This window comes from Enhydra lutris, unplaced genomic scaffold, assembly GCF_002288905.1.
Source record: "Enhydra lutris kenyoni isolate GAN:26980312 unplaced genomic scaffold, ASM228890v2 scaffoldscaffold66, whole genome shotgun sequence".
In the NCBI taxonomy this organism is placed as follows: domain Eukaryota; kingdom Metazoa; phylum Chordata; class Mammalia; order Carnivora; family Mustelidae; genus Enhydra; species Enhydra lutris.
The window spans coordinates 6,843,956-6,858,172 of NW_019154150.1; the positions used below are offsets into that span (position 1 = coordinate 6,843,956).

At 48.8% G+C, this 14,217-nt stretch overlaps 1 protein-coding gene and 1 pseudogene across 1 annotated transcript in view; both read left to right on the forward strand.

Annotated features, from left to right (window-relative positions):
* Positions 1 to 1,251, forward strand: part of LOC111159077 (galactosidase beta 1) — a 79,346-nt gene extending 78,095 nt beyond the window's left edge. The window contains exon 16 of the mRNA XM_022521465.1: positions 661 to 1,251. Within this exon, the coding sequence (XP_022377173.1) occupies positions 661 to 906 (246 nt within the window). The 3' untranslated portion in view covers positions 907 to 1,251. The remainder of the gene's footprint in view (positions 1 to 660) is intronic.
* Positions 1,252 to 6,071: 4,820 nt separating this feature from the next.
* LOC111159013 lies at positions 6,072 to 12,422 on the forward strand (annotated as a pseudogene).
* The last annotated feature ends 1,795 nt before the right edge of the window (positions 12,423 to 14,217 follow it).

Sequence of the window (14,217 nt, forward strand, 5' to 3'; positions counted from 1 at the left end):
TAGGCATTTCTGTTCTCTCAGTTTTATAGGGGAGAGAGCTTCTACTCACAGAAATGGTCTTTGCAGCATGCAGAGCAAACTGGGAGCAAGTGTGGCCTTCCTCGTGTTTGAGGGTAGCTCTCCGGACCCGGGTTCCTGAGCTGCTGTGGACCATGCTCATCCATGCACAGAGACAGCGTGGCCGAGCCCTGCCCCTGGGAGGGGGAGCGAACAACTAGAGTGCGTCTCCTTGGGGGACAGCTCAGCAGTTCTCCTCTGCGGACAGAGAAGTCAGGGAAGGCTGGCCTACAGGGGCAGCAGTCACCCGGGACCCAGGACAACATTCCAAAACCCGGTGAAGCTGCCACGGTGCTGTCCAGTACCATCCAATACTGCCCAGGCAGAGGAACCAAATGTGTGCCGTCCTGAGGCAGGAATGGGTGTTTGGGGCAACGTTTTGTTTTTTTCTGCCCTCCAGCCCCTGCTGCTTGGCTGGTCATCTCAGCAGGGTGCGGGAGCCGTGGCTGGTGTGGGCCTGGGTCTCAGCCTGGGTCTCTGTGGCTGGAGAGCGCCTTTGTGAGGGCGCTTCCTGCCTCTGCCGCTGCTGGCCCCATGAGCCAGACTCCCCAGGGCTGAGGGTGCAGGTGGGCCTGACAGTTCTCTCTCTCTCTCTTTCTCCAGGGTCAGGTGTGGATTAATGGCTTTAACCTCGGGCGATATTGGCCTGCGCGGGGACCCCAGGTGACTCTGTTTGTGCCACGGCACATCCTGGTAACATCGGCCCCCAACACCATCGTGGTGCTGGAGCTAGAGCGAGCACCCTGCGGTGACAATGGCCCGGAGCTGTGCACCGTGGAGTTTGTGGACAGGCCGGTTATCAGTGCCACCCCGACCTCTGGTCATCCCCCTCCAGGCCTGCCTGACTAACCCTCAGGACTGGACTACATCTGAAGACTAAGCACTGTGACCCTTTGGAGTTTTGGCTTGCACATACCTCACGTATTTCCCCATGCCACGCCAGTACTCACTGGAAAGTGTGATTAGAAAGTAGGGTCAGCATGTGCATTTTCTCCAGAGATTTCCAGGCAGCCCCGTGGTGCCCAAGCCTCCACCGGAGTTGGGGGGTGCACCACGAATGCAGGAGGAGCCGGGCGGCACAGGAAGGCGTGATACGTCTGCCCGGTTGGAATGAAAGGTTTAAAGGTGTTCCTGATTTTTATCTTGAAGGAATCATGTTGTCTTTTTGTGAAATAAAATTTGTATTCAAATGCTGTTACTGTTTCTCACGTTGAGCGGCTATTAAATTATAAGTTCTGATTTAAATCATAACTAGACTTGAGTAGGTCGAATAAGCCACTTCACTAACTTGTGGTTCAAAGGAATGAAAAATTGTCTTGGTTTGATCTAGTGGACTGCTGCTTCTCTGATCCTCATCTGACTTCCTTTTTTGTTTCTGTGATGTCTACGAGGGGGCCCATCATACAACTCAAAACCATCCTGCAAACCACTGAAATGGTCAGCCACGGAGAGTGTATGTAACGTGGCGTCTGCACGCTGGGATGTCAGGGAGCCCCCAAAATGCTGATGTAGATCTGTTAGTGCAAACCCTTTCGTGACCTGCTGTGTTCAAAAAGCTGATTACCTTAAAAATAGTTGCATTTAGTGTGTTTAGACATCAGAACGGCACATACCTGCACAACTCAGGCCTGAACGCATGTCGGCAGACACAGACACGCATACATGTGAGTGTGTGCGCATACACAGATATGTGGGGATGTGGCATCTCAGAGGATGTGCGTCCTGCCCTGGGCGGTCACTCTCACTTGCTGAGCACTGGTCCGACACCACGTGCAGCTCCGAGCATGCTGTCTATTTCATTCACTCCTCCCTCGGAGAACTGCAGAATGTGCTGTTGTCCCCTGATTTACCCAGCCACACAGCTGTTAATGTTAGAGACAGAGCTGGAAGCTGAGCCACCTTGAAGCAAGTGTCCAAGCACACACGGCTCACACAATATATGAATACATGCTTGTGTTCCCACGGGAAAGGATTGGAACGACGGAAACCAAAATGTTACTAGATCGTATCTGAGTGGTAAGGATTTGAGAGACAGTTTACTTTTTCTTTTTTGCTCACCCCTATTTTAAATCCTTTACAGGAAAGATGTAAACGTTTTTAAGGGAGGAAGAAAGGAAATGTTTTTGATGCTAATCTACAATGTGTTTTCACGATAGAGTCAATTTCCCTGTCTCGTGGACATTAATAACGACTGCAGCGGGGGGTACCGGAGCTCTGGTTGAGCCAGCTGAGGGAGGCATCCCTGGGTTGAGACAAACTGAGACTAGAACTTTATTTAGGACTGTTTTCTGTTGCATTTTTGTCTCGATGTCCTGCATGTGATGTTTGAGGCATAACTGCAGGGCGAAGGAAAGGTTGCATGGACTCGTGTTCTCATTACTTTACTCCTCCTTTCGCATACAGAATGGTACTCCGGAACTGTGCCCAGTTATAAGCTCCAGAAAGAAATGTGAGGCACTTCCTTGCAAAGCACCTGCACTGTCCCTGTCGGGGCTCCAGAAGACTCGGGCAGCGGAGGGGGGTCTCCTTGCGAGAGCGTGTGCTTGCTTTCTGGGCGCCCCATCTTCAGAACCGCGATCAGTAGGCAGCGGCAAGCCCATCTGACACATGAAAATATGGAACGCTTCAGTGAGAGGCGGGGCTGGATTGCAATCTCCATCCAAAGCCAGTGTTTGGTCATCTCCTGTCCAGGGTATCCTGTTCGGGAAAACCAGATCTTGCTACATAGATTGTGCCACCCTGGACTCCTCTCACCACCCCCCAGCTCTCCATACCACCTCAGAGGGGCGTAATGTCACCTATGGTGCCATTCTTAAAATGTGATTTGCCTTGGGGCGCCTGGGTGGCTCAGTTGGTTAAGCAGCCTACTCTTCGTAGGTCATGATCTCAGAGTCATGATCTCAGGGCCCTGGGATTGAGCCCCATATCGGGCTTCCTGCTCCACGGAGTCTGCTTGTCTCCCTCTGCCTCTGCCTCTCTCCCTGCTCTCTCAATCAGTCAGTCTTTAAAAACATGATGTGCCTTCAGGCACTCCTGATTTCTCAACTGTGTTTGGATGCTGCCTCTGAAAATAATAAAAACAGTGCCTTCATTGCCTGCTATGTAAAATTAAATTTATCTTTAAGATGATTTTAGTATTCTGGGGCTTTCTGAACTGACCATAACACCAGCGGTGTTAGAATATTAGCACATTCTCAGTCACCCTTGTGATGAATATTGTGAGCTTTTTTTCCTTTGTACCCTTATTTAGATGTACCCCAGATTTGTATGCCCTTCAGAACATCTTGTTTTAAATAGCTTTAAATAGCTTGGGTGGCAGGGGTTGGGGGGGCACCTGGGTGGCTCAGTAAGTTAAATGTCTGCCTTCTGCTCAGGTCATGATCTCAGGGTCCTGGACTAGAGCCCTGTGACAGGCTCCTTGCTCAGTGGGGAGTCTGCTTCTCCTTATCCCTCTGCCTCTCCCTTTCCCCGCTTGTACTCACACACACTCTCTCTCTCTCAAATAAATAAAATCTTTAAAAAAAAACAATAAATTAATAACTTTATTGGGGACACCTGGGTGGCTCTGTCAATTAAGCACCTGACTTTGGTTCAGGTCATGATCTTGGGGTCTTGGGATTAAGCCCTGCGTCTGACTCCCTGCTCAGGGGGAAGTCTGTTTCTCCCTCTGCAACCCCCACCCACTGTGTGCTCTCTCTCTCTCATTCAAATAAATAAAATTTTAAATAAATAAATAGCTTTATTGAAAAGTAATTTACATACAAAAAATTCACCCATATGAAGGTACAGTTTGGTGAGTTTTACTAAATTTATTACAGCTGTGTAGCCATCACCACAATCCAGTCTTAGAATACTTCACCCCAGAAAATTCTCTTGTGCAGGAAGTCTTCATTCCCACTCCCACAGTAGGCAACCGCTGACCCGTTTGCTGCCTCTGCGGTTGTGCGGTCACTGGGATCACATAGGCAGGCTTTTGTGTCCTTCTTCTCTCACGTGGCATCATGTGTTTGAGGCATGGCCATATTGTATGTAGCGCGTTCAGGAATCTGTTCTTTTTATTGCTGAGGAGTATTCCATTGGGCAGACACAACACCTTTTGTTTATCCATTTGCCGATTGATGAGCGTTTAAGTTGTTTCAGGTATGGGACTATTCTGAAGAGTGATGGTGTGAACATCCATCTCCAGTTCTTGGTGTGGTCATTTGCTTTCATTTCCCCTGAGTAGAATTGTTTAGTTATACAGTAAACTTGTGCTTAACCTTTTAAGAAACTGCCAGACAATCTCAGAACATCACTTTTGAGGCTAGTAAGGACCGAAGAAGCAGCAGTGTGCGCTATGCAGGGTGCCGTTGGTCCGGAGTGGTCCTCTGTCCTCTCTCTTCTCCCTGCTCCGCCCTTGTGAGCGTCTCTCTTTTTGTGTCTGTTAACCTGTCAGTCTTTGTTTCTCAGCAATCTCAGTTTATTCAGAATGAGATTGTTTAGTGCTCTTCTAAGTTTGTTTTTTTTTCATTGTTTCCCCAACAAGCAACGTATCTTCTGTCAGATGACACAAATAGGAAATGATCTTGTGTGATCTTTATTTCTTGCCTTAGGAGAAAAAAAAGTCATTTTCTGAAATCGCTTTTTTAGTCACTGTGAAGGATTCTGTCTGGTCTGTGGTAAACTAGATGGCTGATGTGAACCACTAACTCGTGGGCTATGAGGAAAGTCCAGTCAGTGTCCAGACAACAAGAGGGGGTGGCTCTGGGTTTGAGCCCTGACCCTGCTCTTGGTCTGACTGAGTGCTGCATTCTGGGTCGTCCCTGGCCCTCCAGCCTTCTGGCGGTGATGTTTGTTAACTGGACACCCAGCAGCCGTGTAAATGCCCCATGAAGATTCTGAACAGATTCCCCACCACACAGTAGCTCTGCTTGCATCCCAAGGGGCTTTCCCACATGTGAGAAAGCCTCCCACAAGCTTCATTCCCCTGAACTCCCCACGCAGAAGCACTGTGTCGCCAGGTGAAACAGGACAGGCTCTGGGACAGAAACACAGGTTCCTGTTCCCACTTCATCACTTACCACCGGCATGGTCTCAAATAAGCAATTCACTTATAAGCTTCAATTTCCTCATCTCCTACGTGTGGTTCCCCACCTCATGGGGTTTTAAATCCAATGCAGTAATCATAAAACACTTGAGATGGCACTTGTCATGGACTAGGTGCTTACTGAATGCTAGTTGGATCCTTTCCTCCACAGAAGTTGATAAGCCATCATCTGGTAGCCTGAGAGACAAGGGGGAAGAAAGGCCACCTAGGAACTACCACCCTTACTGTATCCCTTTGTGTTCAGTTCGACATGCTGGTTCTCCTGACCAGGCACTGTGCTTGGCTGAAGGATGCAAAGGGAAAGGAGACTGTCTGGTATAAAACATGGACACTGGGCACCTGGGTGGCTCAGTTTGTTAAGTGGATGCCTTTGGCTCAGGTCATGATCCTGGGGTCCTGGGATTGAGCCCCACATTGGGCTCCTTGCTCAGTGGGGGTCTGCTTCTCTGCCCCTCCCCTGGCTTATGTGCATTCTCTCTCTCAAAATCTTTAAAAACAAAAAACCAAAATGAAACATAGACACAGATTGTTGGTGGCAGAGGAGGTTCCACAAAACGTTAGGGTGTGTCAGGGAACCTGGGTGGCTCAGTGGGTTAAGCATCTGCCTTCGGCTCAGGTCATGGTCTCAGGGTCCTGGGATCGAGCCCCGCATCGGGCTCTCTGCTCAGCAGGGAGCCTGCTTCCCCCTCTCTCTCTGCCTGCTGCTCTGCCTACTTGTGATCTCTCTCTCTGTGTGTCAAATAAATAAATAAAATCTTTAAAAAAAAAAAAGGGTGTGTCAACTGTCAAGACCCTCCAGCATTGCAGGGTGCTGGGGGGAGGGGGTGGGGGCAGCGATTAGAGGCTGCCCCAGCCTATGGAAAAGACTCTTGTTCTCAAAACCTAAGTAGGGCCCTTCTGCCGCAGCAGCCATTGAAGAGAAGCAGCCATGGCTCTGCACTACCCCATGGCCATGGGTCTTAACAAGGGCCACAAGAGAACCAAGGACGTGAGCAAGCTGACGCACAGCTGCCCCCAGCACCTCACCAAGCACGCCAAGTCATGCAGGATGGGATTCAGTGGATGTGCTGCTTTGCCCCCTATGAGCAGCGCACCAAGGAACTGCTCAAGTTCTCCAAGGACAAGTGGGCACTCAAGATGATCAAGAAAAGGACCAGACTCACATCCACACGAGAAGAGCCGAGGAATGTCCCAGCCGCCGTAGGAAGGTTTCCAAGCTGCCAAGAAGGACTCAGTCCCTCCTCCAGCTCTGTGCATAACAAAACCTTAACAGAAGAAGAGGAAGGAGGGGGGAGACTTCCAGGGCCAACGTGTTGAATTCCCAGCCCAAAGGTCACTTCTCATCATTGCGTCCTGTTTGGGTTGTTGTCTGTTTATTGTATATAAAGCACTTCAATAAAGTTTGTGTAAGTGGCAGAAAACAACTATTTTGTGATGCATGATTCTAGGGACCAGGAACTTGTACAGGGGCGGTAGGATGGCCTATCTTTGTTCTGTGATAGCTGTGGCCTCTGTTGGATACTGGAATCATCTGGAGTTTCCTTCACTCACACCTGGAACTGGGGCTGGGATGACCTGAAGTCTGAGCTCAGGTGGGACTGTCACTGAAGCAAATACGTGGGACCTTTCCGTGTGGCTCTGGCTTCTCCAGTGCGGTGGCCAGGTTCCCAGAGCATGAGTAAGCTTTCCAGCAGAACCAGGCAGAACCTGCATGGCTCTGTAAGACCAAGATTCAGGAGTCACACAATCCCACTGGACTCTGCTACACACCTGGATTCAAGCGGAGGGCACAGAGATCCCACCACTTGATAGGAGGAAGAACAAAGAATTTGTGGCCATTTATTTTTTTTTAAGGTTTTTATTTGACATGAGCTCCTGGGTGGCTCAGTGGGTTAAAGCCTCTGCCTTCAGCTCGGGTCATGATCCCAGGGTCCTGGGATTGAGCCCCGCATTGCATTGGGCTCTCTGCTCAGCGGGAAGCCTGCTTCCTCCTCTCTCTCTGCCTGCCTCTCTGCCTACTTGTGATGTCTGTCAAATAAATAAATCTTTAAAAAAAAAAAGGTTTTTATTTGACAGAGAGAGAGCACAAGTAGGTAGAACAGCAGGCAGAGGGAGAGGGAGAAGCAGGCCGTCTGTTGAGCAGGGAGCCCAACATGGGGCTCCATCCCAGGACCCCAGGATCATGGCTTGAGCCAAAGGCAGACGCTTAACCAATTGAGCCACCCAGGCACCCCAATTTGTGGCCATTTAAAAAATAATAATAACACTCTCACAAGTACATATAGTGCTGGGCGTAGCATAACCAGTTTTCTCTCTTTCTGTCCATTCCACTAAAAGTCTAAGACCCCCTTGAGCATGAACTGAGACCTAATTGCCCTTGGCCCAAGCCCCCACCGGCAGAGCAGCATGCTTGGTTCACAATACGTACATTTAGCCTGTGTGTAATGAATTGAATCCCTCTCTTTTGCAAGTTAGCTGGCCCCTGGTGATCCCGCAAGGTATTAGCATAAAGGAAATTGTGACTCTGAACCCAGACTAGAAATCCACTGGGTAAACCCACCACCGGCCATAGTCATGCCGGTGTGAAAAGATGGGCACTGCCCTTAGAGCTCAATCTGATTTCCCCCTTTATTCTCTTTGGGGACATCTTTTGATCTAGATTTCTGAGCAAGAGGTGCCCTCTCTCGAATTTGCTTCCACTTTAATTCTTGCTGAGCGATGGGATCTTTTTCCCAGTGTGCTCAGGCCGCTGTGGCACACATGTCCTCTTTTCCGTGGCCTTTGAAATCATGAGGTGTCCCGAGAAGTGCCAGTGAGGAAGCCCTAGGGTTTCAGGGCTGGTCATCGTCAGGGGTGAGAGGGCTCCTCAGCTTTAGCCATTAGAGTGGGCTTTTTTTTTTTTTTCCATTTACTCACTAATGTTTATTCAGTACTTACTCTGAACCCCACGCTACTGAGTAGGACACCTTCTGGCCTCTCTTACACGGGTGAGTAAATGGACGGCGTGACTTTGTGCTGAGGATACAGTGCTGAGGAGTAACACTAGAGCCCTGTGATATCTGGATCTATTCGCAGACTTGATGTGGAAGCCGGGTTGCTCAGGACTGGCTTCCTAGAGCTGAGCCAGGTGGGGAGTCAGAGGAGGAGAAGAGATAGAAGTGAAGACAGCACAAGGTGCTTGGGGAGGGAAGCAGTACCTGCAGAGATTCAGGGTCTGGAGAGATGATGGAGAATTCCAGAAACTGTTGCCATGTAGCTCAGTCTGACTGGAGTTCCGAGTGGAGAGAGAGATGCAGGGATTGGAGCTCTCTCCACCCGGACAGTAGTGTCCTGAACTTAGTGTCCACGCATCTGTTCTCCTCTGAAGTTTCTAGGCTCCTGCCTTAAACTCCAGTGGTGCTTTAATAATCATAATAAAACAACAATGACAGTAATAACAAATATCTGTACAGTACTTTTAAGGTTTTATTTTGCAGACAGTATCTCATCGAATCTTTAAAAAAAAAAAAAAACCTTTTGAAAAAATAAGCCAGGTGATATGCCACGTAATTGGTAGTTTAGGAAAACTGAGAAGTAGGAAACCTTGTGATTTACCCCAAATTATGGGGGCTGAAACTACAAGTCAAGTCTCTTGCTGACAAAGGCCCCACTCTCTCCCCAGGGAAAGTTGCTTGATTGATTAGTCTGCGAGGAGATAGTTTTGTGTTCCCTTTGAGAAAACTCAACACACAAGACACTATTTCAGCCATGCTGCCTGGCCACCATCAGGCCAGGTGTGAGCTGTGGCCCCAGGTTTTCGTGAGTGACCCAGAGTCGTTTGCGTGTTTGTGGAGATCAGAACAGCCCAAATATGTGGGATCCCAGTGGACACAGGTCAGAAAACGAGGAGGCCTCCACACCAGGCGTCCCTCCCCAGTAAAACCCACTGTTGTAGAGCGTGGCCTTAATCTGTTCTTTGACACTCAGCAAACTCCCCCAGGAACTGAGCAGGAAGGTTCTGTGAGCAGCAGGTTTCTCTGAAAGTGGTGAGCAGAGAGAGACGTGACATGGGAATGCCATTGAGCAGTCAGATGGTGACTGTCACTCCCTTGAGCTGAGCCTGGCTGAGAAGACTGGGCCAGATGGAGAAGCACGGCTCACTGACTCAACTGAGCCCTTGGGATGATAAGAACCTCGGAACTCTCTATGTGGGTGACTGGCCTCACTTGCCCACATTCCGCCATCCTCAGTAAACACCAGCACACACATCTGCAAAGAACAAACAGAGTAAAGCACTCAAGCAGACACGATGACAAGGTCATCTGAGTGGACCACAGGTGGTTGGGCTCCTCCCAGAGCCCTCAGGGACCTTGATGAACCTTCCACCGATTTGTACTTGGAAATAGAGATGGCCTAGAAGCTACACACCAAATCTTTTTACTAGATGGAACTTTTGCTGTCCTCAGGATCTGTAGGAAGAAAGCCAGAGGAGAGACAGCTGGGTAGAGGACCGGCTCTGTCTTTCTTTTCAAAGATTCTGTGATTTCCTGATCAGCTGATACAAGGGAGGTGTTTACTAGAATCCATTCATCTTCAAGGCCTTGTCTTGAGGTTAGCAGATTCAAGTCAGTCTCGTTACAAACTCTACAGAAACCAGCCTGGTTGGTTGGAAGACGGAATTCTGGTTGTTCAGGAGGATGGAGGTGGAGGATGGAGAAAGGAGATGGCGATGATCATCCGATTTCTTTCCACTCTGAACTCTTACCAGCTGGGAAGGAGCCTCCCATCTGAGGCGGTCAAACAGAGCAGTGCTTTTGAGAATAACCACCTTCTCCTCCTGCTGTAAAAGTACAGTATGGGCGGCACCTGGGTGGCTCAGTCGGTTGAGCATCTGCCTTTGGCTCCGTCCTAATCTCAGGGTCCTGGGATCAAGTCTTCTTCTCAGTGGGGAATCTGCTTCTCCCCTGTTCATGCTCTCTGCCTCTCTCAAATAAATAAAATCTTAAAAAAAAAAAAAAGAGCTCAGTGTGCACGGTCCTGTACGGGAACAGATAACATAACAGATAACACTGTGCGAAGGTATGCACCGCACGGTGGGAGCAAACCAGACTTTGAACCCCTCCTCACTGAGTAGGAACTTTCAACGTCATCTTGGTCTCAAATGCTCCTCTTTCTCTTGGTAACAAAATTCTGCCATTTTCTGCTCCCATGTTTTTCTACACTGATTTATCCCTTCTGTACAAAAATTCTATCACTGAAGTCCTTGGTCTCTGCACCTGAAAAGTCTTCAAGATCCATTCTCTGTGGAAATGTTATTCGTCTGCCTTATGCCCTACAAAAGTGCTTATAGCCTGTGTCTCTTGGCTCAATCCGGGTCAGCGCTCATTCATGCCCTCAACTCTCAGTGAGAACCTCATGCTTGCTCAACATTGAGGATAAAATGGTAACCACTTTACCATCCCCTCTCTCAAGAGCATGGAGCTACTCTCAGTAGCAATAATAAGAACAAGGCCCATGCCTTCAAGAGGTTTATAGTTATTAGGAGAGGTAAGTAAACAGGCAGACTCCATGCATGGTGACCGGATGCGTGGAACAGTCACCATGACCGGAACAGGACCGTGGCAGAGCAGCGCAGGATGGGCTCACAGTTCAGGGGCCAGCAGGACCTCAGACAGGAGCTCTAGTGCATGGAATTTATAGAGGGGAGGTGCCAAGGAGAGAGGGAGTGAGGGAAGAACATGGGCAGGGGAATAAAGATAAGCCAGGAGACTAACTTCAGCTGAGAACAGCCACTGTTGACTTAGTTCGCAATTCTGCTGGGCAGTTCCGGTCCGGACAGGGCTCTACCGCTGTTGGCTGGGCTTACTCCCATGTCTGAGGTCAGGCGGTAAGGCAGCTTGGGCGGCTGGTTCCAGAGAAACACACGTACTCATTGTACCAGGAAGTTGATCTCATCTTGAGTCAGGGAGGCCAGACTTATTACCTGAAGCCATGCCAGCCAGCCATCAGCTGCAGGCTGTCATGAGAGCAGCTGACCTAGCTGTGCTCTGAGGGGCTCATGGAGGGGAGCCCAAAACAAGGGGAGAGAGGGGCATCCATGGGGTTGCAATCAGTGCTCACAGACGCTGGAGACTGGGTAACCACTCCCTGATGGAGACTTGGGCAAGCATCTCCTGCATCTGCTGTAGGTCTCTACCCTGAAGGCTAAAGGATAAGATTTGGCCACCTGAAGTGTGGGGAAAGTGTGCTGGGTAAAGCTGACCATATTTGCAGACAGCCAGAGCCGTGAGAGAGTAAGGCCAGTCCCAGACATGTGAGTGATGGGGATGGACAGTGTTGAGAACATGTGGGCTGCAGAGGTGTCCAGGAAGCTGATGTGAAGTGTCTCTTTTGATTGTATATAATGAAGATAACATTGTTGAGGCGTTAGCCCAATATTTCTGTATCAGTCAGTATAGACTAAGTTCTATCTCATAACAAAAAACACCCAAATCTTTGTAGTTTAAAACGAGATTATTTCTCATTCTTGCTACATCCTTTGCCATCAGTTGGAGGTTGCGGTTCCCTGTTGTTTTCACATAAGGCCCCAGGCTGACAGAGCAACCACCACCCAGAGCATTCCTCCCGTAGTTGCCAGAGTGCAGTGATAGCCCCCGCAAACAACAAGAAAAACCAGACTTTAATCTTGAAAGCATCTTTAGGAATAGAAAGTCACCACAAAAATGCTGAAATTACTCCTCATCAAAGAGATAGGTCAGTCCTAAACATGTATGCATAAAATAAAATATATAAAGAAAAAAATGATAGAATGATAAAGAGAAATGGACAACCCTTTATCAGAGAGCCCTGAAAAACTGATGCGACAGTAAGAAAGAGATAAATAAATCCTTAGAGACATGTTTGCATTTGGCGATCCAAAGTAAACCAGCGGTGAAACTAGAAGCTGCCTTGGGGTTTCTTCGTGAGACATGGGGGCAGGGGTCTTCAAGGTTGAGAGGTTCAGTAGGAGCCAGGCCCACATTACGCTGGGGGGCTCTGATCCTTAGGATCAAATGGAAACCACCTTCCCTTGTCTAAATCCCAGGGGATGTAGGGACAAGTGCGTGACTGTGCAGTGAGACAGGAATAAGTGATATGACCCCTCCCTGAGGTTCTGAGCACAGGCCAGCCCTTGTGTGGATCTGTGGTCTAAACTTGCATCCCTGAGGTAGTCCACTAAACATCAGGCTGTGAGCTGAGGTCCTGTGCAAAACTGGTAATGCCCCTTTGTGTCTGACAGAAGCAGTCCTCTTTGGAATAAGGGCAGCTTCATCCCACACCTTGGGAAATCCCCCCAAATAATCTTGAGTGTCAAAGAACAGTCACAGTCAAATATAAACACACACACACACACACACACACACACAACCAAAACAATATAGACTAGAACCAGCAGAAGCAGACCCACCCAGGCTTCAGATATTGAAATTACAAAAGGTATTTTAAAATAAATACAATATTTAAAGACCAATAAACAATGTCTGCAGGGGATGGGAAACTATGACAAGACCTCACAGATTTGTGAGAGAACTAAACAGAACTTCGGGAACTACAAAATAAAATAGCCAAATTTTCATCTGTACCATGAAGGCAGAGAACTTTGAGTCCAGAGAGGAGAAACGCAGACTCAAAGTCACACAGGCAGTCAGCGGCGCAGACAAAGCCTGGGCTCAGGCCCAGCCTCCCCATCCTCTGTCCTCCCCCGGTGATTCCGGCAGATAAGCAAGGCCTCCGCTGGGCAGAGCTAGCTCTCTCTGCTGAGTGGTCTCAGAGAGTATTTGGGTTTGTTCATCCATTAAAGAGAAAGGGAAGGGGGTCCCTGAGTGGCTCAGTTGGTTAAACATCTGCCTTTGGCTCAGGTCATGATCCCAGGTTCTAGGGATCGAGGCCCGCATCAGGTCAGAGGAGAGCCTGCTTCTCCCTCTCCCTTGGCCTGCTACTTCCCCTTCTCTCTCTCTGTGTCAAATAAATAAAGTATTAAAAAAGAAAAAAGAAGGGAAGTAGAAGCTAGGACTTTTTGCAGGAATTTTTCTTAACAAAATTCCTTTCTTTTTTTTTTTTTTTAAGATTTTTTTTTTATTTATTTGACAGACAGATCACAAGTAGGCAGAGAGGCAGGCAGAGAGAGACAGGAGGAGGAGGCAGGCTCCCCGCTGAGCAGAGAGCCCGATGCGGGATTCGATCCCAGGACCCTGAGATCATGACCTGAGCCGAAGGCAGAGGCCTTAACCACTGAGCCACCCAGGCGCCCAACAAAATTCCTTTTGTGTCAGGATACCATGAATTCCTGTTGTAGGAATCTATAAGATGCAAGCTTATTTCCTTCTTCAATGCCTGAAACTTACAACATTTGTTTTATTTTGATTGCTGTTATTATGGAAAATGGAGGGGGAGAACTGTCCTTTCCAACTCCCACTTGGAGAAAACATGTCCCCAAAAATCCACGCATCTTCAAACTAAATGTACCGAGAATCTCACGGTCTCTTTGGGACAGAGGCCCCTCTCCAAAAAGAACCTGTTGTTCCTGGTCCTAACTCTAGACGCTAAGGCAGTTATCTCACCCAGGGGTTTTTGAGATGAGGGGCAATTTCCTGTTTTGGAGACACTGTTGGTAATAATTCACCTGTGCTCGCCCGATGTCAGCGAGTGGTCCTCAGGGAGCTTCTGCAGTGTGGCCCTGGGCTCCCCAAGCAGTAGCCCACGATGATCACTACCCGACAAAGAAGAGAAACGTCCCACTTTTAATTAGGCAGAGGACACAAGTAAATATCCAGGGCACGGTGTCAGAAATGCAGACTTGCAGATTAGGACCGCGCTGGCAAAATGTTCAGTGAGCCTTGGGTGCAGAAGAGGAAATGTGTAGGACAGAGAACAAACTCCCGCATGTGCTCCAAGAGCTCGGCTGCCCTCAAGTTGCTTTGTGCAGGGGCTGCTAATCCCTTCTGCAGTTACATCCCTCCCTATGGCACGTAGCTCTAAATAGGCCACGTATTTGTTTTCCACTAGCCAGTTCCGTGGGACCTTCATTCTTGCGTCCTCGGTACCCATGCCAGCAC